General features: G+C 43.5%; 1 protein-coding gene across 1 annotated transcript in view; it reads left to right on the top strand.

Annotated features, from left to right (window-relative positions):
• Positions 1–681: 681 nt before the first annotated feature.
• inpp5b (inositol polyphosphate-5-phosphatase B) overlaps positions 682–27,091 on the top strand; it is a 148,837-nt gene continuing 122,427 nt past the window's right edge. Inside the window, exons 1-2 of the mRNA XM_070899223.1 lie at positions 682–791; positions 7,494–7,664. Coding sequence (XP_070755324.1) covers positions 764–791; positions 7,494–7,664 — 199 coding nt within the window. The 5' untranslated portion in view covers positions 682–763. The remainder of the gene's footprint in view (positions 792–7,493; positions 7,665–27,091) is intronic.

The following is a 27,091-nucleotide window of genomic DNA, read 5'->3' as shown; positions in this document are numbered from 1 at the left end:
TACAAAAATCTTCACTTACTCCATTCTAAGTTAGTTTGGCGTAAGTTTTCACGTACGAAACTTTGAAAACAGGCGTAAGTGGCCGGACATGCCCCCTTTTGAAAAAAAAATTCTGTTCCAAAGTGAAACTGTTCTAACTGACTAGAACTGGAGCAAACTAAATGGCGAGAATTCCGATTTCTAAGATACTCCGTTCTACACCAGTTGCTCCTAAAAATCAGGAGCAAATCATGTCGAAACTTGGGGCCACAGATACTTGAATCCAACCTAAACAAGAGCTAGTATACAATCTGTTTCCTATTTCAAAGCAGCTTTTTTTTGCATAGCTTGCTCTGTGATTTTTAATTCAAATCAATGATGGATGTAAACCGATGAATGTGATCGGGGGGAAAAAAATAAATCTCTTGCACAATATATAATTTGGCAGTGTCTAATTCAGCTCCATGGAGCAGAAGTGTGTGAACTGAATTTATTTGATATTGTGATTATAACTGGTTTGCACTTCCCCCGCTCCCCTTCATAAAAGGCGAGAGTTATGCTGCAGTGAGGTTGTGCAGTTTCATTTTGTGGCCAGCTCTCTAGGTAGCAGGATCAGTGTCATGCTGGTGACACTTCTCTCATTGCCCTGTTTATTTAATCAGTGATGTCACTCTCGAAAGCCTCGCCCAATCCTGCATTTGAGCCTCTGAATAACCAAACAGGAACATCACCGCCTCCTCAGTACTGTTATATTGGACATTTCTGTCTGTAGAAAGACCCTCAAATGTATAAGGAGCCCAAAAATGGCAGCGGTAAGTAGCAGTGTAAAATAAACAGAAGTAGAAGGAGTTTGTATGTTGCACAAGCAGCATCATGCAACACGCAGAAATGCATTGCACATGTGGAAGAGTGTATCCATTGTACACTAAACTAACAACAGTAAGACTTTCCTTTTAATGCTGTACATTTTGTGGTTGCTTTAAAATTGTTTTGTAGTGAAATTCATTGTTCAGCTATGTACAAACTGGTTTCTTTATTGTGGTCAAGCTTCGTGTGAGGGAACTGAATTAACACATTCGTGGCACTGTCAGTAACCCAGAAGTACTTAAGCAATACGTGCATGTTAATACAGTGCTCTCTGCGTCGTCAAAGTTCGTTGGTAAATGCGTTGGTTGTCGTGGTACTTGGTCAAAAGGACAAGGAAAACCCCAGGTTTGATCTCTGTTCAGGTGCTTTGTACATGTTTTCGGTTGGAACATGGGGCATGAGGGTTGGGCTTAATCATGGAAGGAAAAAATGATCCTGATCGCTGTGTGGATGACAGTATTAGGCTATGTTGTGATATCCTCTTTCTCAACACAGCCAATTGGCTTGCAGATTGTTCAGGTTTGCACATGATAATGTGTGGCAGCTGCCAATACCTGTGGTAGCAATGCCTTCGGAGACAGAGGGAGGTTTATAGGTGTGCTAACTGATGGGTGTGCCCATTCTGCAAGCATAATATTGTACTTAGCAGGTTTGAAATCAATACTGACAACGGCATTCTGCGGCCCTGGTTTTGCTGTCTTTCACAGGGACTGAAGGAAGCCGATGTGTGGAAAATGACAGCAAAATAACATTGCCTAGTAACCGGTAGTTCCTTAAATTTAAAAAAAAACTGCCTGGTAAATAAGTTTAAATTTATTTTGTGGGGCTTCCCTCATGGATCTTGGGGTAAATATGGCTCATGATGTTGTCTGAGCTGCAGAAACGAGGGAAGGTGAAGGCTCAATCCCAGGTCTGTGTTGAATAAGCTGATCTCAGCCTTGACAGTGGGAGGAACACTGCAATTGACCTAAGTATTCACGGGCTCAGGAGGGAACAAGGAAAACCATGGTTCCTGCTCCTGATTGCCGTCCAGGGGCTTTTCTGCTTGAAAGTGCATGCCTGCGGGCTTCAGGTGAAGACACCATTGGCCTCAACTGTGTTGCCTCATTTGCCAAATCGCTCGCTTTCTCGACCCACATGTAGAGAGTGACCACTTGTGTGAGGAAGCCGAAGGCTGCCAGCACCTGTGAAACTGTACTGTATTAGAACTGATTATCTTTGAGAGGGGAAAGGACCAAACTTGGGGAAATTTTAATTTTAATCCCCAATGACAGATTTGTGCTGCAAGCAGCAAATATTCTCTCTGCTGATTTTTGGTCTTCAACATGAGGGGGCCGAAATTGCCCTCCGACTGAAAGGGGGCGTACTTACCGATCTTGAAGATTTTTCTCCGCCCCAATTCATGGGGTGGAGAATAGAGCGGTGCACGAGGCGGAAGTCAGCGTGGAGCAGGGTGGACGTCGGTCAGTGTCCTCAGCGCCGTGCAGATGACAGCGCGTCGCTGATGATGTCAGTGTGACACGGACGCATCACAACGTCCCTCCCCTTCAGTTAAATGGGAGGGCCACTGCAAACTCTGCAGTTAGTTTAGTTTGGCCCACTGGGCCACCAGGGAGGGTTTCGGCCACCCGGCACCCAAGATGGGGTGCCGGGCTGCCTGTTGGAGATCTTGCCGAACCCGTGGGCACCACTTTCGGGTCGACATCGGAGTCGGCCGACAATTAAAATAAAATGGCGCTTTCCCCTTTATGGCCGGATGCGCCACCCAGCCACAGGGATCCGCTGCCACTGGGGAATTTCCCACGTGAGGCGGAAAGGGGTCGCCGCTGGTCGTTGCGGGGCCGACGCGTGCCCGACGGGGCGGCGTGGTGACGAGCACCGCTGGAAAAAAAATGGAGGACAATTTGTGAACTGTCGCGACTCCACGCCGACTAGGCGGTGAGTCCTTACCGACCCGAGTCTGCCTCTTTGAGGCGGTCACGGCCCTTATAGAAAGGGGCAGTTTCAGCCTCAAGATTGTTGCAGGATGATATGGGGATACTAGGTCAACATCTTCCAACTTTAGTAGTGCGCTGAGCAGAGAAGGAAGTAATTCTAATGTTCAGGTATATTGGCATCCCACCCAAGTATTGCCTTCTGGGAGGGGAGAAAGTAACATGTTTATTATGAATTGGCACCGCAGTTAGGAATGCAGAACTAGATATCAAGTACTCCCACATTGTCCTGTCATATTCTGCCACTGTAGTGCTCTGACATTGAGCACAAGAAGCACCTAATGGTCATATTCATCTGTGGGATGAACATAACATAAGAACATAAGAATTAGGAACAGGAGTAGGCCATCTAGCCCCTCGAGCCTGCTCCGCCATTCAACAAGATCATGGCTGATCTTGCCGTGGACTCAGCTCCACTTACCCGCCCGCTCCCCGTAACCCTTAATTCCCTTATTGGTTAAAAATCTACCTATCTGTGATTTGAATACATTCAATGAGCTAGCTTCAACTGCTTCCTTGGGCAGAGAATTCCACAGATTCACAACCCTCTGGGAGAAGAAATTCCTTCTCAACTCGGTTTTAAATTGGCTCCCCCGTATTTTGAGGCTGTGCCCCCTAGTTCTAGTCTCCCCGACCAGTGGAAACAGTGCCTCTATCTTGTCTATCCCTTTCATTATTTTAAATGTTTCTATAAGATCACCTCTCATCCTTCTGAACTCCAATGAGTAAAGACCCAGTCTACTCAATCTATCATCATAAGGTAACCCCCTCATCTCCGGAATCAGCCGAGTGAATCGTCTCTGTACCCTTCCAAAGCTATTATATCCTTCCTTAAGTAAGGTGACCAAAACTGCACGCAGTACTCCAGGTGCGGCCTCACCAATACCCTATACATTTGCAGCAGGACCTCCCTGCTTTTGTACTCCATCCCTCTCGCAATGAAAGCCAACATTCCATTCGCCTTCCTGATTACCTGCTGCACCTGCAAACTTAACTTTTTGGGATTCATGCACAAGGACCCTCAGGTCCCTCTGCACCGCAGCATGTTGTAATTTCTCCCCATTCAAATAATATTCCCTTTTACTGTTTTTTTTTCCAAGGTGGATGACCTCACATTTTCCAACATTGTATTCCATCTGCCAAACCTTAGCCCATTCGCTTAACCTATCTAAATTTCTTTGCAGCCTCTCTGTGTCCTCTACACAACCCGCTTTCCCACTAATCTTTGTGTCATCTGCAAATTTTGTTACACTACACTCTGTCCCCTCTTCCAGGTCATCTATGTATATTGTAAACAGTTGTGGTCCTAGCACCGATCCTTGTGGCACACTACTAACCACCGATTTCCAACCCGAAAAGGACCCATTTATCCCGACTCTCTGCTTTCTGTGCGCCAGCCAATTCTCTTTCCATGCTAATACATTTCCTCTGACTCCGCATACCTTTATCATCTGCAGTAACCTTTTGTGTGGCACCTTATCAAATGCCTTTTGGAAATCTAAATACACCACATCCATCGGTTCACCTCTATCCACCATACTCGTTATATCCTCAAAAAATTCCAGTAAACTAGTTAAACATGATTTGTCCTTCATGAATCCATGTTGCGTCTGCTTGATTGCACTATTCCTATCTAGATGTCCCGCTATTTCTTCCTTAATGATAGCTTCAAGCATTTTCTCCACTACAGATGTTAAACTAACCGGCCTATAGTTACCTGCCTTTTGTCTACCCCCTTTTTTTAAACAGAGGCGTTACATTAGCTGCTTTCCAATCCACAGGTACCTCCCCAGAGTCCAGAGAATTTTGGTAGATTATAACGAATGCATCTGCTATAACTTCCGCCATCTCTTTTAATATCCTGGAATGCATTTCATCAGGACCAGGGGACTTGTCTACCTTGAGTCCCATTAGCCTGTCCAGCACTACCCCCCTAGTTATAGTGATTATCTCAAGGTCCTCCCTTCCCACATTCCCGTGACCAGCAATTTTTGGCATGGTTTTTGTGTCTTCCACTGTGAAGACTGAAGCAAAATAATTGTTTAAGATCTCAGCCATTTCCACATTTCCCATTATTAAATCCCCCTTCTCATCTTCTAAGGGACCAACATTTACTTTAGTCACTCTTTTCCGTTTTATATATCGGTAAAAGCTTTTACTATCTGTTTTTATATTTTGCGCAAGTTTACTTTCGTAATCTATCTTTCCTTTCTTTATTGCTTTCATAGTCATTCTTTGCTGTTGTTTAAAATTTTCCCAATCTGCTAGTTTTCCACTAACATTGGCCACCATGGCCATGGGAACCAGTGGATGTGATGTATTTGGACTTCCAGAAGGCATTTGACAAGGTGCCACACAAAAGGTTACTGCACAAGATAAAAGTTCACAAGGTTGGGGGTAATATAGTAGCATGGATAGAGGGTTGACTAAGTAACAGAAAACAGAGAGTCGTGATAAATGGTTCATTCTCGGGTTGGCAACTAGTAACTAATGGGATGCTGCAGGGATCAATGCTGGGACCCCAACTATTTACAATCTATATTAACGACTTGGAAGAAGGGACTGAGTGTAACGTAGCCAAGTTTGTTGCCTATACAAAGATGTGAGGAAAAGCACTGAGTGAGGAGGACACAAAAAATCTGCAAAAGGACATTGACAGGCTAAGAGAGTGGGCAAAAATTTGGCAGATGGAGTATAATGTTGGAAAGTGTGAGGTCATGCACTTTGGCAGAAAAAATCAAAGAGCAAGTTATTAGTTAAATGGAGAAAGATTGCCAAGCGGGACCTGGGGGTACTTGTGCATGAAACACAAAAGGATAGTATGCAGGTACAGCAAGTGATCAGGAAGGCCAATGGTATCTTGGCCTTTATTGCAAAGGGGATGGAGTAAAAAAGCAGGGAAGTCTTGTTACAGCTATATAAGGTATTGGTGAGGCCACACCTGGAATACTGCGTGCAATTTTGATTTCCATATTTACAAAAGGATATACTTGCTTTGGAGGCAATTCAGAGAAGGTTCACTAGGTTGATTCCGGGGATGAAGGAATTGACTTATGAGGAAAAGTTGAGTAGGTTGGGCCTCTACTCATGGGAATTCAGAAGAATGAGAGGTGATCTTATCGAAATGTATAAGATTATGAGGGGAATTGACAAGGTGGATGCAGAGAGGATGTTTCCACTGATGGGGAGACTAAAACTAGAGGGCACAATCTGCCCATTTAAAACACAGATGAGGAGAAATTTCTTCTGAGGGTTGTAAATCTGTGGAATTTGTTGCCTCAGAGAGCTGTGGAAGCTGGGACATTGAATAAATTTAAGACAGAAATAGACAGTTTCTTGAACGATAAGAGGATAAGGGGTTATGGGGAGCGGGCGGGGAAGTGGAACTGAGTCCATGATCAGATCAGCCATGATCTTATTGAATGGCGGAGCAGGCTCGAGGGGTCGTTTGGCCTATTCCTGTTCCTATTTCTTATGTTCTTATTTGAGAAGGAATTAGAAAGTTCACAAACTTTCACTTTTAAATTTGGAAAAAATAATCTTTTCATTTGAAAAATTGCCAGATGCCAAGTGAAAGCGAATGAGATGCTTGAGTACCTCTCCAGTGTGTACATTAGCAGAATAACAAAAGATTTGCCAATATTGTTGTGCAGTTTGGTTTTGAATTGGTTCAAACCGTGTGCTGCAGCACCATGCAATCACAAAGGTTTCACTCAGTTTTTACTATTTAATGCGTCACTGCTGTTACTTCCCGAAGCCTACATTCAGTCTGCACTGCTGCATTAAAATCATCTGCCATCTTCCCAGGAGCAAGCATTGCATTAATAATCAGGCCCAAAATTGCAGCCTCTCTGGGTGCGTACGATGTGCGCACGCACCCGAAGGGGCCTTGCAAAGCATGCGCCAAGAACCGGCTTTTGCGATATGTCAAAATTTCTTTTGACGGATCGCACACATCGCCGCTGGAAGAACATCCGCGGGCCAGGGATTGGGTTATTTTCCCTACTCTTGCCCAGCGAATGTCCTTCAAACACATATGTCTGATAAAAGCAGGCATATAGCCGACTTTTACCAGTGTAAGAGTTTTAAAACATAGAAAAATTTAATTTAATCACTCATTGTTATATTTAAAAACCCTATCTATTAAGGTAAGTTTATTTTAACCCCATTAAAACATGTTTTTTAAAAAAAATTCAAAAATTGTTTTTTTTTTCTAAAACATTTAATTGCATTCAGTTTCAATTAATTTTAAATATTTGAGTTTTTAATTGTTTTTTGAGGATATTCTCATTCATAGTAATGGGAGCTCGTACAAACTGAGCTCCCATTGTTATTAATGAGAACTCTAGATGTTTATTGGTGGTCCAGACCCACGTGAGCCAAGGATACGAATACGTACCAGGAAGACGTATACTGGACTGTGAAACTAGGCCTCCGACCGCAATCCTACGTTCCCCTGGGAAGGAAGCCTCCGACCGCAAATTTTCCCCCATCGTGTCAAATGGGGTTCTGGTCCATGGAGGGGCGATTTATGTAAAACGTTCATAAACCAAATGTAAATTTTTCAGTTTTACAAAACAAAATGCTTAGCAATCGAGACTGAAAAGCAAATGCAAGATATACACTGCTTTACATATGTGTTTATTATTACAGAATTACTCAAACAAGCTGCCACTGGAGGATTCCCACCCCAATTTCAATGGCTATCAAAGTACAGACAAAAGAAAGATTCTCAGTTGCACAGATCCCTGAGGAAGGAATATGCAAATGGTATTCCGTCCTCATCCGGTCACAAAGGAAAGGAGATGGCCAGCAAAATAGGCGGTAAAGCTCTTTTGTTCTTTCTCATGTTTCTGCCAAATGTTGTCTCTTCCTCTCCTGAAGGAATTAATTGTGTTTTGTGGTGTACCGCTGGCACTAGGCACGCTGACTTCTTTTGTGAGTCTAGACAGTCAGTATCAACCGGTTATTTAACTGTGGGGGATATCACTGCTGAGCCTGATCATCCTCTTGCCTAACATCCAAACATTGGCAAGATAATGGTCAGGAATGAAAACCCTACCTGAATTTCCCCTACCTAACCCTGAGGCTGATTAGAGTTCTCCTAATACCACCCCTAGCTGAGATCATCTAACCCAGTACAGATAAAGGATTGGACCTGAGATTTTCCTGACCTGTATGCTCAGTGATATTTTGCTGCACAGTGTTGCCTTAGTGTACAGTGGTGATGACATTCACTGGTGCAATTGATATTTTGCTGACCAATTTTGTGGCAGTACATCATGGTGATGTAAGTGAGATTTTGCTGCCCAGTCTTGTATTGGTACAACTTTTACATATTCTCATGGTAAATGTGAAGGGAGGCGCTTTATACATACTACGGTACATTATGAAACCTGGTATTGGGCAGTTCATGGAGCGAGGTGTGTCATGTGTGAACCAAGGAGGGTGTCTGGAATGGTTAGTCATGGAATGTTACTACACCGTTTTTCTGCATGAGCCGTCTAGTTCAATCCCATTCTTCCTACATGCCATCCATATCCTTTAGTATTCCTTTTTTTAACCAACTATCTAATTCCGTTTTAAAAGAAAACTGTACTTGAACAATGGTTTGTGGCCGAGAATTCCATAGTCTAGCCACCTCTGCGGCTTTATTGGACTGGAAATTGAAACAACATGTTACTGTATTGCCAAATCCAAGCACCGACCATTGTTACTGTTACTGATTAAAATAAAGAGAGAGATTACATAGCAAGGATCTTTAAATTTGTACGTGCAATACTGGATGGTTTCTGTTATCTCCCTGGCAATGTGATGGAGACCATTATGGTGTCACACACCGCCATTGTCACTTCACAGCATCATATAATCCTTATTCAAGCCACCTATTCTCAAATGAAAGTTGAAGATGCCCTTCAGCTATCTACTCAGGTAAAGGTGAAGCAAAGAACTGAGCCACGGATTAATGTGCTAATAGAATTTTTCTTGTAAGTGTAAAGCTGTTAGCCAATTGTAAATCCTGATGAGTCTAATTTTAAATTTTGATGCATTTCATTTTGCTGTTCCAGTTTGCAATCTCTCCTGTGTAGTTTTGTGGTCGTTAACTCTTTACTTTTATCCTGGGCTGTTTCCATTTCTAAGATCCCAATTGCTAATCCATCTTTTACAAAATTGTGGCTATATTTGCCTGTTATGTCAAAAACTAAATGAATCGAAAGAAATATCAAATAATTACGATTCTGTTTTATAGAATCATTGAATAGTACAACACAAAAGGAGGTCATTCGGCCCATCGAGTCTGTGCCGGCTTTGTCGAAGAGCAATCCAGTTAGTCCCACTTCCCTGCTCTTCGCCATATCCCTGCAATTTTTTCCTCTGAAGTATTTATCCAATTCCTTTGTGAAGACTACTATTGAATCTGTATCCACCATCCTATCAGGCCATGCATTCCTACTCCTAACCACTCGTTGGGTAAAAATGTTTTTCCTCATGTTGCCTCTGGTTCTTTTACCTTAAATCTATGCCCTCTCGTTATCGACCCTTCAGCTATTGGAAACAGCTTCTCTTTATTTACTCTATCTAAACCCTTCATGATTTTAAACACCTCTGTCCAATCTCCTCCTTAGCCTTCTCCTGCTCCAGGGAGAAGAATTCCAGCTTCTCCAGTCTATCCATGTAATTGTAATCCCTCATCCCTGAAACATTCTAGTAAAACTCTTCTGTACCCTCTCCAAAGCTTTCATGAATAATAAAAAATTTTTTTTTAATACACCTAAATGTAATACACAATAGGGTAAATCGTGACAGGTGACAGCGAATCGACAACCCGTTTTACATCTCTCCAGGTTTTTATTTCCATTGGAGGCAGAGATGTAGAACTGGTAAAACGAGTTTACACTAGTGCACAAAGTCAAAATCTACCCCAGTGACTTGATACTGGAAACAGATGGCTCTGGACCATGTGCAGCCAATTGTTTGCAATAAGTAAAGGAGGACTAATCCAGACCAGTGGTGGAAAGGTGTATTTGTGTGGAGCCGATTACAAGTGTAGCTTTACTGCATACACAGATAGACTTTGCCATTTCATACAGGTGTGGCTGCAGCCACTTGATCTGGCCCCAACCATTGGTTACCCAATTTGTACTATATTTCTAATAGCAAGGTAAACCTAATGTCTTCACAGATGTGATCTTATTTTTTCCCTCAATCACAAACTTCATGATCTTTGTAATTCTGTGAAGGAATAAGCTTTTCAGAGTTTAGTTTCAGGTTTGGACCAATTCAGAGGTAGCTTACTGTGTTAGTGAATGCACCCCAAATCAATGTTAAATATTGATTCTGGGAGTGGCCAAAATTCCAGACTGGCAGTGGATGTTAAGGCTTTGTTAAACTGACAAACACTCACTGTTGAGATTGGGATAACCCACAATAAATGGAAGAGTTGGAAGCAAGGTAAGAGACAGATTGGAGAAAACCTAACAGGAAAGAAGATAAATGGCAGAGAATTAAATAAATAAAATGCAAGTGGGTAAAACTACCCATTAATCCTGTTATAGGACACAACTATAAAGTTTGATGGTCGTACAATCGAATGCAGTTTAAAAAATACCAGATAATGAAAGCTAGTTCACAGAATATTTTCATAACTCTCCCTGCTTTAATTTTTATCTGTTGTTTTGTTCTGTGCTGTTATTTATATGTAGCTTTGTAGTTCTGAATTTTACTTACAATTGTAGGTGCACAATCTGTAGATAGTATTGCATATAAAAAATAATGCCAGCAACACAACAACAACTTGTATTTATATAGCACATCAACGTAGTAAAACGTCCCAAGGCGCTTCACAGGAGTATTATGAGATAAAAATTTGACACCGAGGCACACAAGTAGAAATTAGCGCAGGTGACCAAAAGCTTAATCAAAGAGGTATGTTTTAAGGAGCGTCTTGAAAGAGGAAAGAGGCAGAGAGTTAGCGTTTGGGCACAGGCAACAGAAGGCACGGTCACCAATGGTTGAGCGATTTATAATCAAGGATGCTTAAGAAGGCATAATTAGAGGAGCGCAGACATCTCTGGAGGGTTGTGGGGCTGCATGAGATTACAGAGATAGGAAGGGGTGAGGCTATGGAGGGATTTAAAAATAAGGATGAGAATTTTGAAATCGAGGCGTTGTTTAACCGGAAGCTAATGTAGGTCAGCGAGCATAGCGGTGATGGGTGAGCGGGACTTGGTGCAAGTTAGGACACGGACTGCTGTGTTTTGGAACACCTCTAGTTTACATAGGGTAGAATGTGGGAGGCCAGCCAGGAGTGCGTTGGAATAGTTAAGTCTAGTGGTAACAAAGGCATGGATGAAGGCTATAATCGAACACCATAATCATTGGATTGAAATTCCTTATCTGTATTTAACTTTATGATCTTTCTTGAATCATTCAAGAGGTGGTTAGATGCTGTGATGGGGCCAGGTATTTCTGTGGATCGACCAATTGGGCTCCTTCACTTGTACTAATCTTTACAATCGTTCTGGGATAGTTTTTTGTGACTCCAAATTGACAAAAAAGTTTTTTGAACAGACCCCGAAGTCAACAAAATAGATTGACTGGAGCCCCAATCACTAACTCTCGGGGCCTGAAATTGCTTTGAAGGAAACCATTACAGATTGTACCTTAAACATCCATGTTTGTAACTGAGCTTGATCCTGTCTGCATGTGACATCCATGCATGCACGCACACTTTCCAGCAGAGTTCACTGAGTAATGATTGGGAGTGGGAATCTTGCCAATTTTCTTTTTTTTTTCTCCACTTCAGGGACTCTGAGCCAATTGCGACCTCAACTGAGATTAGTACCTTGACACAGACCAGGCATTGTATTTAGCACATGGCTTGGAATGTTTTGGTTTGGAAATCTGTCATGTATGTAACCATCATGCAACGGTAATCTTCATGTAACTGTAACCTTCATGCAACTCCTGTACACTGTACTTATATCCTAGAAATGCACACCCTGACCACGGGGTGAACTTGTGGGAGATACTCCTCACTTGGGTTTCCAGGTATAAAAGGGGAGGTCCCACCCAGGGTCAGCACTCCTTGGTCCTGGGAATAAAGGTTAAGGTCACGTAGTGACTGAGTTTGTAGTACGGTGCAGAGACACCACAAAATCGAAGCACACTCTGCAGCTTGTTTGTCCCTGCAGAAAATATTTTACATTTTCATTCTCTTTCTTCTTAAATTGTGTTTATGTTTGAGAAATTCTTTACCTTTGGTTACACGTAACGTCTGTAAGCAGCTTTTCTGCAGTCTCATTTACAAGGCAGTTTAAGAATAACATATATGCTATCCAAGCTTCTAGTAGTTTGCATGTGGTAATGAATTGTTGAACTGACATGTTCAAATGAATGATTGATCAGGATTTACATTCAGTTCATTAATGTTCTCTCGGTGCTGCTGTATTGACTAGTAACTGTGTATTGAAGGAATGCTCCTGATTTGCAATCTCCTTACACTGAATCTGGTTTGTCTGGACAAACTAGACAAACCTACCAACAGGTGAAAACATTACCAAAAGAGACTTTGAAAACATTACCTAAAGAGAGTTCAAACTGTCACAGGATGGGAGAGTGGAGAGCACCAGTTCACACTGTCACAGGAGCATCCAGTCGTGCCATGGTAACTGCCCCCAAAGGAAGTGGAGTGTGGGAAATTGCACTCCGCTTCCATTGAGGGGTGGCAAGGCCAATTCTGCGGCAGGAGCAGGACTTCCACGCTGGGGGCTAAAATTCCCGGCCCCAGAAGGTTACCGCCCCCAAGATGGGAGCCTATGCGGGGAGGTGGAGGGGAGTCGGGGGTGGGGAATGTAGGGGAGAGTGGTGGAGGTGGGGGGCGGATAAACCCAGGGCGTGGGACAGGAGGGGCCACATTGCAGCGGAGGTCTGGGGGGCGAAGTGTGTTGGAGGGGCGGGCCTGGGGGCTCTGTGCCTCGGTGCGGAGAGTGTTCAGAGTGGGTGGACGGGTTAACTGCGCAGATGGCGATTGGTGGATGTGGTGTGGTTGGCGTTGCGGGGGGGTGGCCGGGGCTGGGGGCTCGACATCCGGGAGTGTTCGGCATTTGGGACGGGACGAGACGGTTTGGGTGCGGGGGGAGTGTTCCCGGTGTTGGGTGGGTCTGGAGCCGGGGGGGGGGGGGCACGCTCTTGGGATGGGGAGTAGGCTGTTTGGGGCTGGGATTTGGAGAGACTTCTTCACTCGGGGAGTTGTTGGCCTGTGGGGTTCCCTGCCGTGGAGAGTTGTTGATGCCAGTTCATTGGATGTGTTTGGGAGGTAGTTGGATGTGGTCATAGAAACATAGAAAAAACATAGAAAATAGGTGCAGGAGTAGGCCATTCAGCCCTTCCAGCCTGCACCGTCATTCAACGAGTCCATGGCTGAACATGCAACCTCAGCACCCCCTTCCTGCTTTCTCGCCACACCCCTTGATCCCCCGAGTAGTAAGGACTTCATCTCACTCCCTTTTGAATATATTCAGTGAATTGGCCTCAACCACTCTCTGTGGTAGAGAACCCCACAGGTTCACCACTCCCTGGGTGAAGAAGTCCCTCCCCATCTCGGTCCCAAATGGCTTACCTCTTATCCTTAGACCGTGACCCCTGCTTCTGGACTTCCCCAACATTGGGAACATTCTTCCTGCATCTAACCTGTCTAAACCCGTCAGAATTTTAAACGTTTCTATGAGGTCCCCTCTCATTCTTCTGAACTCCAGTGAATACAAGCCCAGTTGATCCAGTCTTTCTTGATAGGTCAGTCCCACCATCCCGGTCTGATATATAATTATTATATAAAGATTATCTGGCAAATTTTTACCCCTTTGCCTAACCGATACGCACTGGAAGATTGGTTTGAGATCCACCATTCATGTCTAAGGTTATAAGATGCCCAAATTTGCTCTCCTTCGGACTGTCCCATGTATCCCTATTGATGGGTAACCCAGTCAAATCACTCACAACTGGACCACATTACAACACTGAGCGATTATGTAATTACTCCGACTTGCCAATCATAAAAGATAAAGGTGGACACAGAGATACATTCGCTAACGTTACTTTATTTAACAACATTCATGATGAGGTTATCATTAATAGTAAATATCAAATTATTTTATGTGATCTTTCAATGCTTATTCTTGTAAACAAGAGCCCAAATCTTCATGGGCACAAAAATAATTTAAGTATATCATAAAGCTCATCATTAGCTGGATTCTGCTGAATAATGGTCTAACAAAATTACTTCATTGTCCAAGTTAAAGTACAAATTTATCTAGGTTCTGTTTCTAGTTTGTATTCATAAATCATTGGTAAGTTCCAGTATTGATGTTTGTGATTTGAGCATAAGTCTTTTCTGTAGTCGACTGGCTGCTGTGGCATTGGGCAGTTCTGCCTTCCACCATGATGCTCAGGCTTCATCTATAGAGACACTTGCAGCAAGTCCTCATCTGTGGTAGATTTCTGCTTCGGTGGTATTCTTTCCCTAGCTTAACTAACCTTGTACATACATTATTCTGCTGTGTTATACTATTACTTTAATAGCTGTGCTCATAACCTTCACTGTTAACTAAGACAAGTGCTACATTTTTTGTAGCTTTCCTTTTGTTTGATTTAACCACTTGGGAGGCAAAATTGCCCCTTTTTATAGCCCTGTTAGCGCCTCCATGGGGCGCTAACTGGGCGCAATGGCATTGTCGTCCAGGGGAAGGGGAGCGCTACCACCTCCCCTGGAGTTTTGGGGGGGGCGGGGGGCACAACCGGCGATGGCTGACGTGGGCGAAGCTGGTGGACATCCGCTGACAGGGCTCCCCTTTAGCACCCCGGGCCGCCATCTTTATTTGTTGGTTGGCCCGACAATAGCGGCCCTCTCATCGACTGGGCCGCTACCGCACAGTCCGGCACATCGGTTTGGAAGCTGGGCTGCTGGCCCGGTTGATCGCGTCCCTGGTGGCCAAGTGGCGGCCACCAAAAGGCCTGCAGAATGCGCAGCGACCCTTTCCTTTAATTGGAGGGAAGGGACGTTGTGGCGTGTCAGCTTTGTAGCGTGTAGTGCCCACCTGCTCCGCTGGACTGGGTGCCACGCTACCACCCGGGAACGTCCCTCAAAGAAAGCTGAGCGCTCGAGACTGCGCCCCTCTTCCTTTGGGGAGGCATACGGCCCAATTCTGCGTCGGGGACGGGACCTGGGCGCAGGAAGTCTCGGCCCCGGAAGGTTACTGCCTCCAATCGGGGCAAAGGGCAATTTCTAGCCCTTAACCTTTCAGCAGCCACTTTTAACACCATCTTGGCTTTTCCAGATTCATGCACTTTAGAACTTTTAACCTTCTATCCTTTTATGAAAACCTTCACAGAACCTTCTGAGTTGGGTGCACTAACCATGAACCTACGTGCCTTAATTTATCATCAAGGAAATCCCACTAGGCACATGACCATTCGTGACTCATGAAGATGGTAAATTTTGTCATGTGGGTCCCTTTTCAAGGCGTCATTAACTGGTTTGGCAGTTTCAGAAAGTATAATTGCCAAATTATAATGAGTTTGATGACGGACAGGACCTCAATTAGATGTTGCATTCTTTTCTTCTGCTCTGCGTTTCAGTCGCAATAAGAAAGACATCTTTTCTGATATTAAGATTGCCGCAGATTTTTCCTGAAGGCCTTCTCTGCGTAAGGACTGTATCACATCCTGATTCTACTGCTCAGTTTAGCACCAGATTCTTAATTGGAAACCCTCAGAGATACGAGGATGTTTGTCTGTGCGTAAGATATCTCCGCATACAAAGTGTAATTCTTTTAATTTTCCCAGGATGATTACGCTTCCTACAAATATGTCCCGAGATTTCCTATGGGCTTTCATTGCACTAATATTGCTCTGTCCTATAATCATCTAAAAACAACATTTTTCATGAGCAGAGAAATATGCAAAGAAAGTTTGCACCATAACAGCAGCTGCATATCCTGAATTGTAAAGGTTTATAATGTAGAAGTAAATAGACTATACCAGAATCTATCAGGATAAAATCTTTCCAAAAAAAAGTAATCAATGAAGAGAGAAAAGAAATTAAAGTAAAAGATAACAATAAATGTAGCTTGGACACAAGAAAAAAAGTGTCAGGTATTAGAGATACAGTGACCTCACTGTACATGATAAGAACATAAATAGGAGTAGGCCATACGGCCCCTCGAGCCTGCTCCGCCATTTAATAAGATCATGACTGATCTGATCATGGACTCAGTTCCACTTCCTTGCCCGCTCTCCATAACCCATTATTCCCTTATCGCTCAAAATTCTGTCTTATCTCCACCTTAAATATATTCAATGACCGATAATTCCACAGATTTACAACTCTCAGAGAAGAATTTCCTCCTCATCTCAGTTTTAAATGAGCAGCCCCTTATTCTAAGACTATGTCACTTAGTTTTAGTTTCCCCTATGCGTGGAAATATCCTCTCTGCATCCAACTTAATCGAGCCCTCTCATTATCTTATATGTTTTGATAAGATCACCTCTCATCTGAACTCCAATGAGTATAGGCCCAACCTATCTTCATAAGTCAACCCCCTCATTTCCAGAATCAACCTAGTGAACCTTCTCTGAACAGCCTCCAATGCAAGTATATCCTTCCTTAAATACAGAGACCAAAACTGCACACAGCACTCCAGGTGTGACCTCACCGATACCCTGTAGAGTTGTCGCAGGACTTCTCAGCTTTTATACTCTATCCCCCTTGCAATAAAGGCGAACATTCCATTTGCCTTCCTGATTACTTGCTGTACCTGCATACTCAATTTTTGTGATTCATGCACAAGGATCCCCAGGTCCCTCTGTACTGAAGCACTTTGCAATTTTTCTGCATTTAAATTATAATTTGCTTTTCTGTTTTTTTCTGCCAAAGTGGATAACCTCACATTTTCCTACATTATACTCCATCTGCCAAATTTGTACCCACTCAATTAGCTTGTCTATATCCCTTTGCAGATTTTTTGTGTCTTCCTTACAATTTGCTTTCCCACCTATCTTTTATATCATCAGCAAACTTAGCTACATTACACTCGGTCCCTTCATCCAAGTCATTAATATAGATTGTAAATAGTTGAGGCCCCAACACTGATCCCTGTGGCACCCCACTAGTTACTGTTTGCCAACCAGAAAATGACTCATTTATCCCGATTCTGTTTTCTTGTTGTTAGCCAATCCTCTATCCATGCTAATATATTACCCCCAACCCCATGAACTTTTATCTTATGCAGTAACCTTTTATGGCACCTTATCGAATGCCTTCTGGAAATCCAAATACACCACATCCACTGGTTCCCCCATATCCACCCTGCTCATTACATCCTCAAAGAACTCCAGCAAATTTGTCAAACATTATTTCCCTTTCATAAAATCATGTTTGAATTATGATTTTTCAAATGTCCTGCTACTGCTTGCTTAATAATGGACTCCAGCATTTTCCCAATGACAGATGTTAGGCTAACGAGTGTATAGTTTCCTGCTTTCTGTCTGCCTCCTTTTATAAATAGGGGCGTTACATTTGCGGTTTTCCAATTCCCCATTATTAATTCCCCAGTCTCATCCTATAGGGGACCAACATTGACTTTAGCCATTCTTTTCCTTTTTATGTACCTGTAGAAACTCTTACCATCTGAATTTATATTTCGTGCTAGTTTACTTTCATAATCTATTTTCCCTCTTTGTTATTTTTTAGTCGTTCTCTGCTGGCTTTTAAAAGTTTCCCAATCCTCTGGCCTCCCACTAGTCTTGGCCACATTGTATGCCCTTGTTTTCAATTTAATACCATCCCTTATTTCCTTAGTTAGCCACGGATGGTTATCCATTCTCTTACAGTCTTTCCTTCTCAGTGGGATATATTTTTGTTGAGAGTTATGAAATATCTCCTTTAATGTCTGCCACTGCTCATCAACCATCCCACTCTTTAATCTATTTTCCCAGTCCACTTTTGCCAACTCTGCCTTCATACCTTTTGTAGTCTCCTTTATTTAAGCTTAGGACACTGGTTAGCGATCCAACTTTCTCACCCTCCAACTGAATTTGAAATTCAACCATGTTATGGTCACTCATTCCTCGAGGATCCTTTACTTGGAGATTGTTTATTAATCCTGTCTCAGTACACAGTACCAGATCTAAGATAGCCTGCTCCCTGGTTGGTTCCACAACATACTGTTCAAGGAAACTATCCCTGATGCACTTTATGAACTCTTCCTCAAGGCTACCCTGGCTAATTTGCTTTGTCCAATCAATATGAAGGTTAAAATCACCCATGATTATTGCCGTTCCTTTTTTACAAGCCTCCATTATTTATTGATTTTATCCTCCATCCAACAGAGTAGCTACTGTTAGGGGGCCTATAGACTACGCCCACCAGTGACTTTTTCCCCTTAATGTTCCTTATCTCCAGCCAGACTGATTCAACATCTTGATCCTCTGAGCCAATATCACTTCTCACTAATGCACTGATCTCATCCTTTATTAACAGAGCTACACCACCTCCTTTTCATTTCTGTCTGTCCTTCCGAATTGTCAAATACCCCTGAATATTTAGTTCCCAGCTTTGGTCACCTTGCAACCACGTCTGGCTATCAGATCATACCCATTTGTATCTATTTGTGCCGTCAACTCATCAATTTTGTTACGAATGCTGTGTGCATTCAGATAAAGAGCTTTTAAATTTGTTTTTTTACCATTTTTTCCTGCTTTGACCCCACTTTCTGATACACTTTTACGTTTATACACTCTATCCCTTCCTGGCACTCCGTTTTTTATTTCCCCCAGTGCTACCCTGCTCTATTGCCTTCTCCTTATTCTTTGACTTTTAACATTTTCGCATACGTGAACCCTCCCTCCCACTAATTAGTTTAAAGCACTCTCTGCAGCCCCAGTTATTCGATTCACCAGGACCCTAGTCCCAGCACAGTCTTAAGTGGAGTCCATCACAACGGAACAGCTCCCTCTTATGATGATCTGTTAGGTTGGCTTTGAAAAGAAAAGAAAGACTTAGATTTACATAATGCCTTTCACGACCACCGGATGTCTCAAAGCGCTTTACGGCCAATGAAGTACTTTTGGAGTGTAGTCATTGTTGTAAAGTAGGAAACGCGGTAGCCAACTTGCGCACAGCAAGCTCCCACAAACAGCAATGTGATAATGACCAGATAATCTGTTTTTTCTTATGTTGATTGAGGGATAAATATTGGCCAGGACACCGTGGATAACTCCCCTGCTCTTCTTTGAAATAGTGCCATGGGATCTTTTACATCCACTTGAGAGAGCAGATGGGGCCTTGGCTTAACGTCTCATCTGAAAGACGGCACCTCTGACAGCACTGCACTGGAGTGTCAGCCTAGATTTTTTTTTTTGTGCTCAAATTCCTGAAGTGGGACTTGAACCCACAACCTTCTGACTCCGAGGGAAGTGTGCTACCTACTGACACCGATGAGTAACGATTAAGGGTGACTGCTGGAAGTTACCCCATATTGTCATCGGTGGTTACCCATACCAGTGCTCGCTTTTACACTGGGTCGATACTAGCAGTAAGTACGGGCCACTTTTGCCATGTCCAAGATCCAATAGGTGGGAGAAAAGGAGGAGGCTGGAATTCTGATGTTCACTTTACTGGTAATGAAAGTTAATTAAAATCCTACTAACCTTAAACTCTCAACACCGAAGCAAGTGGAAAAATTGCTATCCTGTTTTCATTTTAGAAATTTCTGGATGCAGCACTCAAAAAAGTCAGAAGATTCAAACCAAAATTGAACAGGTGGCAACCCTTACGGTCAGGCAAGTAGGAATTTAAAAACACCTGCGTGACCCTGACTCCAAGCATTTGAGAGTTGATTTAACAGTTAAAGGGGGTACAACACAACATCAGGCAGGAGCCAACAGTCAGTGGGGCAATGAAGAGATGCGACAGAAGATGCCATAATCAGGCAGTCCTTCTCTCGAGTCTACAGATCGTGGCAGGATAAATAGGATTCATTGTCAGTCGTCGATGACCCCATTTGTATTGGCTCAACACTATGATTGGCTCTAGCCTCCAGAACAGAACTACCTGTTAGCAGAGATTAATCCAGTGATTTGCTGAGTTTGGGATCTTTGCTTTTTGTTGCAGCATTTGAATGGAAGACTTTAGGCGCCTCTACTTTTATGTGAAGTACTACACCAAGTTTCAAATAGCTATGTCAGTGCAATGCTTTCCTGCTTGTACATTGAATGGATATGCTTGTTTTGGTTGATGCACTGGGCACCCTGACTTTCATTGCTAAAACTAGCTCTCTTTAGTCCTGATGGCAAGCCCCCAAATTGTCACGTAGCTGATCAAGGGAGACTGGGTCACAAATGGCAAATAATGCAATCCCAACTCATCAGGAGCCTGCGCTGAAATGTACTGACCTGCTCAATAATGCAAGGTTTGTTTGTTTAAATCTTTCCATGAAGCTCCCAGCATGTAGTGCAAGTCTTCCTGGGAGCATCACATGAGTTGGGGGTCAAAGTGTCAAGCTCTAGCAGCCAGCGAAGGGCTGTTAGTTGCCTGTAGAACATAAGAACAGAAGAAATAGGAGCAGGAGTAGGCCACCTGGCCCCTAGAGCCTGTTCCACCATTTAATAAGATCATGGCTGATCAGATCATGGACTCAGCTCCACTTCTTTGCCTGCTCCCCATAACTCTTTATTCCCATATCGCTCAAAAATCTGTCTACCTCCTCCTTAAACATATTCAATGTCCCAGCCTCCACAGCTCTGGGGCAGAGAATTCCACATATTTACAATCCTCAGAGAAAAAAATTCTCCTCATCTCAGTTTCAAATGGACGACCCCTTATTCTAAGACTATGTCCCCTAGTTTTAGTTTCCCCTATGAGTGGAAATATCCTCTCTGCATCCACCTTGTCGAGCCCCCTCATTATCTTTTCAATAAGATCACCTCTCATTCTTCTGAATTCCAATGAGTAGAGGCCCAACCTACTCAACCTATCCTCATAAGTCAACCCCCTCATCTCCAGAATCAACCTTGTGAACCTCCTCTGAACAGCCTCCAATGCAAGTATATCCTTCCTTAAATACGGAGACCAAAACTGTATGCAGTACTCTGGGTGTGGCCTCACCAATACCCTGTACAGTTGTAGCAGGACTTCTCTGCTTTTATACTCTATCCCCCTTGCAATAAAGACCAACAAAGGTACAGTGCTAACATTATTTTTAAATGTATTTGATCATGAAGGCCAAATATCTCAGTATGAGGTGTTGCCGCCCGGGCTGTTGGCACTGAGCCCATCAGGCCTCTACTACCAATAATATGGGCCCCATTTTCCAGGGCACGAATGTCTATCAGTCCCATTCTGTAAAAGTGCCTTTTTTTTCTTAGTGTTTTTTTTATCAGGCATAAGTTACACAAATCTTTGAAGGTGACAGGACAGGATGATAAGATTGATTTAAAAAAGCATGAGTTTCTTAGCTTTATAAATAGAGGCAATGAGTACAAAAGCAAGGAAGTTGTGCTAAACCTTTACAAATGACTGGGTAAGCCTCAGCTGGAGTATTGTGTCCAATTCTGGGCACCACACTTTAAGATGGATGCCAAGGCTTTGGCGAGGGTGCAGAGGTTTACCAGAATGGTGCCAGGGACGAAGGGCTTCTGTTATTTGAAATGACTGGAGAAGCTGGTACTGTTGCCCTTAGAGCAGGGAAGGTTAAGGGGAGATTTAATAGTGATGTTCAAACTTATGAAGACTTTTGATGGAGTAGATAGGGAAAAACTGTTTCCACTGGCAGGAGGGTTGGTAACCAGAGGACACAGATTTAAAATAATTGGCAAAAGAAGCAGAGGGGAGGCGAGGAGAACTGTTTTTGTGCAGCGAGTTGTTATCATCTGGAATGTGCTGCCTACAAGGGTGATGGAAGCAGATGCAATAGTAATTTTTAAAAAGAAATTGGATATGTACTCCTTCTGTGCTGTGTAATTCTATGATTGTAGTTGTTCAGTAACCGAGTAGTGTTAGGTGAAGCCCTCTGCTGCATCAGCCTTAAGAACATAAGAAATAGGAGCAGGAGTAGGCCATACGGCCCCATTTAATAAGATCATGGCTGATCTGATCATGGACTCGGCTTCACTTCCTTGCCTGCTCCCCATAACCTTTATTCCCTTCTTCCCACAAATCCAGGTTGGTCCTGGATCTCGCATAGGTACCTGCTGAACCATAGCAGATAACATTCTTCTGCCTATGTGATGCTGTTGTTCGTGTGTTAAGAACCTCTTCTACCACACACAGGCACTTTTTTTTTTCAAAAATATATACTTTATTCTTGTAAAAATTTTCACAATACATTTGAAAACAGTTCATTTATATTTGGATGCTGTCAGCAATTCCATGTAATACATTTGGGTGCAGAGGTCATTACAGTATCTACAAGACAATACATACAATACGATACATATGATCATTTTATCGAATACACAGCATGTACATTTATGTTCACATTTTTCAGGGTCCACCAACAGCCCAAGGGGAGGGTTTATTGCTGGTCCCAGCTCCTCGGCGTACAAAGGGGGAAGGGCCTTAAACTGTGGCCCTTCCCCATCGTGCCTTTGCGGCAGCTGCACCAGCCTTTAATGCGTCCCTCAGCGCGTACTCCTGGACCTTGGATTGCGTCAGTCTGTAACACTCGGTTGTGGACATCTCCTTGCTCTAGAAGACCAGCAAGTTTCGGGAAGACCAAAATGCGTCTTTCACCGAGTTGATGGTCCTTCAGCAGCAGATGATATCTGTCTCGGTGTGCGTCCCTGGGAACAGTCCGTAGAGCACAGAATCCTGTGTCACGGAGCTGCTCGGGATGAACCTTGACAGCAACCACTGCATCTCTTTCCAGACCTGCCTTGCAAAGGCGCAATCCTGAAGGAGATGGATGACAGTCTCATCCGCACCACAGCCGACTCAAGGGCAGCGTGCCGTGGTGCTGAGACGCCAGCTGTGCATGAAGGATCTGACGGGTAGGGCCCCTCTCACCACCAGCCAAGCTAGTCTGGCGATGAGACATTCTGCCAAACAAGTTCGGCAGTCTGCTCGGGGAACCATCTGACAGGATCCACCATCTCCTTCTTCCGTAGGGCATCCAGGACGTTACCTGCCGACCACTGCTTTATGGCCTTGTGGTCAATGTGCAGTTGTGGGTGTTAAGTATTGTGCATCATGCATTTGTAAGCATAAAATCTGCAGTCCCAGGAGTACTGAATCACCTTTTGATAAAGGGTTTTGATTTTTTTTCCCTTCTGAATATGTTAAGAAATATGGCAAGAGTTGAAAAATGATCAGGTTTTCCAATAACATGCTACATTTAGTTTATTAAATGCGTATGTGTGTTTTAGTATGTACAGTGCACTTGGGGCTTAATTACTTGGAGTAACTCAGTGATTGATTAGTCGAGCCTGTGAAGTGAGTGCAGTGATGTCACTGAGGCGCTGTATAACCAGGAACTTGTTAAGACGCTGATGGCAGAATGCTGCACTGAGCTGTGAAATGTCCTCAGAAGAAGCACCATATTCAGGTAGAAACACTTCCCCTTTTTACATTCAGTGCTGGTATCATGATTTGTACTTCCTGAGGTTTCCAGCTATCAGGTGGCCTTGAGTATTTGAGCACACACTGCGATTTTAGTTTAGAGGCAGGCAACTGCTGTTTGTGAGCAGGGTCTCTGTGACCCGAGTAGAAAATTTGTGGGGCTAAAAATTGGTTTTGGCCCGTTTTCGGGCGCAGAGTTGATGGGGCGCCGGAAACAGCGGTAGAAGTTGGAGGCTCGAGGCTCACCTGTTTCAGGTGGTCGCCAGGGACAGCCAAAGAGCAGCCTTTACCAATACGGTAAACTCAAGCGCCGGTCAGGAGATCGCGCCCCGAAATCGGTCCCTTATGCCCCCCGTTTTCCACACCCCAGAAAATGGGCAGAGCAAGGACCAATTTCTCGCCTATAGAGACTGAATGTGAATGGTGGTTTAAATTCTTTGTGATTTGAAATTTCATAGAAGGTACTTTAGCAAGGAGCTCAAATGAAACTTTTCCAAATCAATCTCTGAAGAAAGAGAAACATACTCTGAAATTGTGGAGGTTTCAACAAACTGAAATAAACACAATCTTATTTTCATTAAAATATATTGCCTGTCAGTGCCATTTGTGGCAACTTTTTCACAAATGTAGTTACCTAAGTGTGATTGTACTTGGCTGTCTATTAGCTTTAATGTCTTATTAGCTTTAATGCTAGGGTGTTAGCATTTGTGGTTTAAATCAGAGTCTATTCAGTGCTCTTCTCACTGATCTATTTTGACTTGGACAGGTTAGATGAGTGGGCTAATGCATGGCAGATGCAGTATTTTGTGGATAAATGTGAGGTTATCCACTTTGAGGGCAAAAACGTGAAGACAAAATATTATCTGAATGGCAGCAGATTAGGAAAAGGGGAGGTACAACGAGACCTGGGTGTCATGGCTTATTAGTCATTGAAAGTTGGCATACAGGTACAGCAGGCGGTGAAGAACGCAAATGGTATGTTGGTCTTCATAGCTAGGAGATTTGAGTATAGGAGCAGGGAGGTCTTACTGCAGTTGTACAGGGCCTTAGTGAGGCCTCACCTGGAATATTGTGTTCAGTTTTGGTCTCCTAGTCTGAGGAAGGACGTTCTTGCTATTGAAGGAGTGCAGCGAAGGTTCACCAGACTGATTCCCAGGATGGCAGGACTGACATATGAGGAGAGACTGGATTAATTGGGCTTTTATACATTGGAGTTTAGAAGGATGAGAGGAGATCTCATAGAAACATATAAGATTCTGACGGGACGGGACAGGTTAGATGCAGGTAGAATGTTTTCGATGTTGGGGAAGTCCAGAACCAGGGGACACAGTCTTAGGATAAGGGGTAGACCATTTAGGACTGAGATGAGGAGAAACTTCTTCACTGAGTTGTTAACCTGTGGAATTCCCTGCGCAGAGTGTTGTTGATGCCAGTTCATTGGATATATTCAAGAGGGAGTTAGATGTGGCCCTTACGGCTAAAGGGATCAAGGGGTATGGAGAGAAAGCAAGAAAGGGGTACTGAGGGAATGATCAGCCATGATCTTATTGAATGGTGGTGCAGGCTCGAAGGCCTACTCCTGCACCTATTTTCTATGTTTTTATTCCCTTGGTTGCCCCTCCCTGGTGGGAGCACTATTATGTCAATGGAGCTATTGGTCTCCTGTTTGCTGGTGGGCCGTCTGATTGTTACGGTAATGTTTGTTGAGTATGAGATTTTTTTATCGCTGAGATGAATGGGCAGCAGCTGTTGGAGTTTAAACATTCATATTCACATTATAGCCATATAAAGAACTGGTAGGATTGCTTAAAAATCATTCTTGCTGTCTGTGACCTTATGCTGAAAAAAAATGTGGGCTTTTGACTGGCAAACATTTGCTCTGCCCCCGACAGCCAGTTTTGTACCATTTCCAAAATCTCTGATGTAGCTGTGATATACATTAATATACTATGGCTGACAATAGTTTTGGGGAGATGATGCTACATATTTCCAGCACCCCTACCCCAATTGCAAACTCGAGGCTAGCAGCAGAGAAATTGAAAATTCGGTGCTACATAATAAAACTATTTGCAAATATTTGCAATAGTGCACATCATTGTTCTGCTCTTCAATGTTCAAAGTCTAGTAAATAAAAATTGAAACATCAGAGATTAATACACCGCTTCCCTATATCGGTGTGTTTATCAGGTTATCTTCATGTAGTGGGTGCTGTGTTCTCAAAGATTTTAATGTGACTTCTCATTTTTTTTTAAAAAGGTGTCATAATAATGCTTGTTTTCATTATATAGGTAATAAAAATTTAAACAAAATTGTTTTGTTGGCAGCTTTGCATGTGGTTAAGGACAGTATCAGGCTAGTGGTCCAAAATAAGATCAGAGCAGAAGTACAAAAATCACAAGCATTTAAGCCGAACCAAGTCTACAGCCTAGAAATTTGGGTGTGCCCATTTGGGGGAGGCAGTGATCGATATCTGCGCCTGAATGGTGAGGCCCGAGGCACCCCCGATATTGGGCCTCTGCCCGAGGCACCCCCGATATTGGGTCTCTGCCCTCTTTTCCGAGACCTTGCAGAGAGCAGCCACAGTGGCCCTCGGGTCAGTGAGGAAGGGAGGGTGATCGGTAAGTGGAGGCGACCAATTCTGGAGGTAGCACTGCCGATTGGCAGGGTGTTTGGGTAGCGACTGCCTTGGGGTGAACTAATCTTGCAGTGCCCACCCCTGAAACAGGTGTTGCTCCCTTTGAATATGCAAATAAAGAACTTAACTCCTGTTTCAGGTGTGGCACTGCTTGCTGATATTTAAAAAAAATATTTTGGCTACCAATATGGCAGACGACCTACTTCCAATTTGTAATGAGCATGCGCTTCCTGTCCGCCATATTGTAGGCTTAAGGGGCCGTTAAAATCTCCGCACTGAATTTGTCATCCTTCATATTTGAGTGGAACTCAAGTGCCGTGATAGGAGCAACTAAACTGTGTTATTGTATCAGCCATCTGGGTGGCTAGCGTGCATGGTAAGTGATCATCATACCAACATACTGAGAAATACACACAAGTACACTTTCTGTACCTTGTGCACACTGTACGTATTCTCCCTATAGGGATACACACCACTTGCTTCTTTGCAATCCCATCAAGATAGGCACTGAACCTGCAGATGTGACCATTCATTCAGATACAACCTTCAGATTGCACCTTCCAGCAGCTGTTGACATAACCTTTTGGTTTTCTCAGCCATTTGACTTTTCTCTTGGAGAAACTATTTAGTACATAGAAACATAAAAATCTACAGCGCAGAAGGAGGCCATTTCAGCCCATTGTGTCGACGCCGGCTGACAAAGAGCCACATGGCCCTCGGTCAGCAGCCCTGAAGGTTACATGTAAACCTGTGAACAATGGCGGAAGGGTAAGGAGCATCCGGCCCAACCAGTCCGCCCCACACAACTGCAACACCCCATGCATCAGAAGATTTTACACTCCAAGCCACTAGGAACCATGCAATCTTCTGGGAGAGGCAAACAAAAAAGAGATAAAATCCCAGGCCAATTGGGGGAAAAAATCTGGGAAAATTCCCCTCCAACTCATCCAGGCGATCAAAACAAGTCCAGGAGATCATTCTGGCAGTATTCAATTCCCTGCA

The sequence above is a fragment of the Pristiophorus japonicus genome, chromosome 14, assembly GCF_044704955.1.
Source record: "Pristiophorus japonicus isolate sPriJap1 chromosome 14, sPriJap1.hap1, whole genome shotgun sequence".
Taxonomy (NCBI): domain Eukaryota; kingdom Metazoa; phylum Chordata; class Chondrichthyes; family Pristiophoridae; genus Pristiophorus; species Pristiophorus japonicus.
Note: the sequence above shows the minus strand (reverse complement) of the source record. Positions and strands in the feature narration are given on the sequence as shown.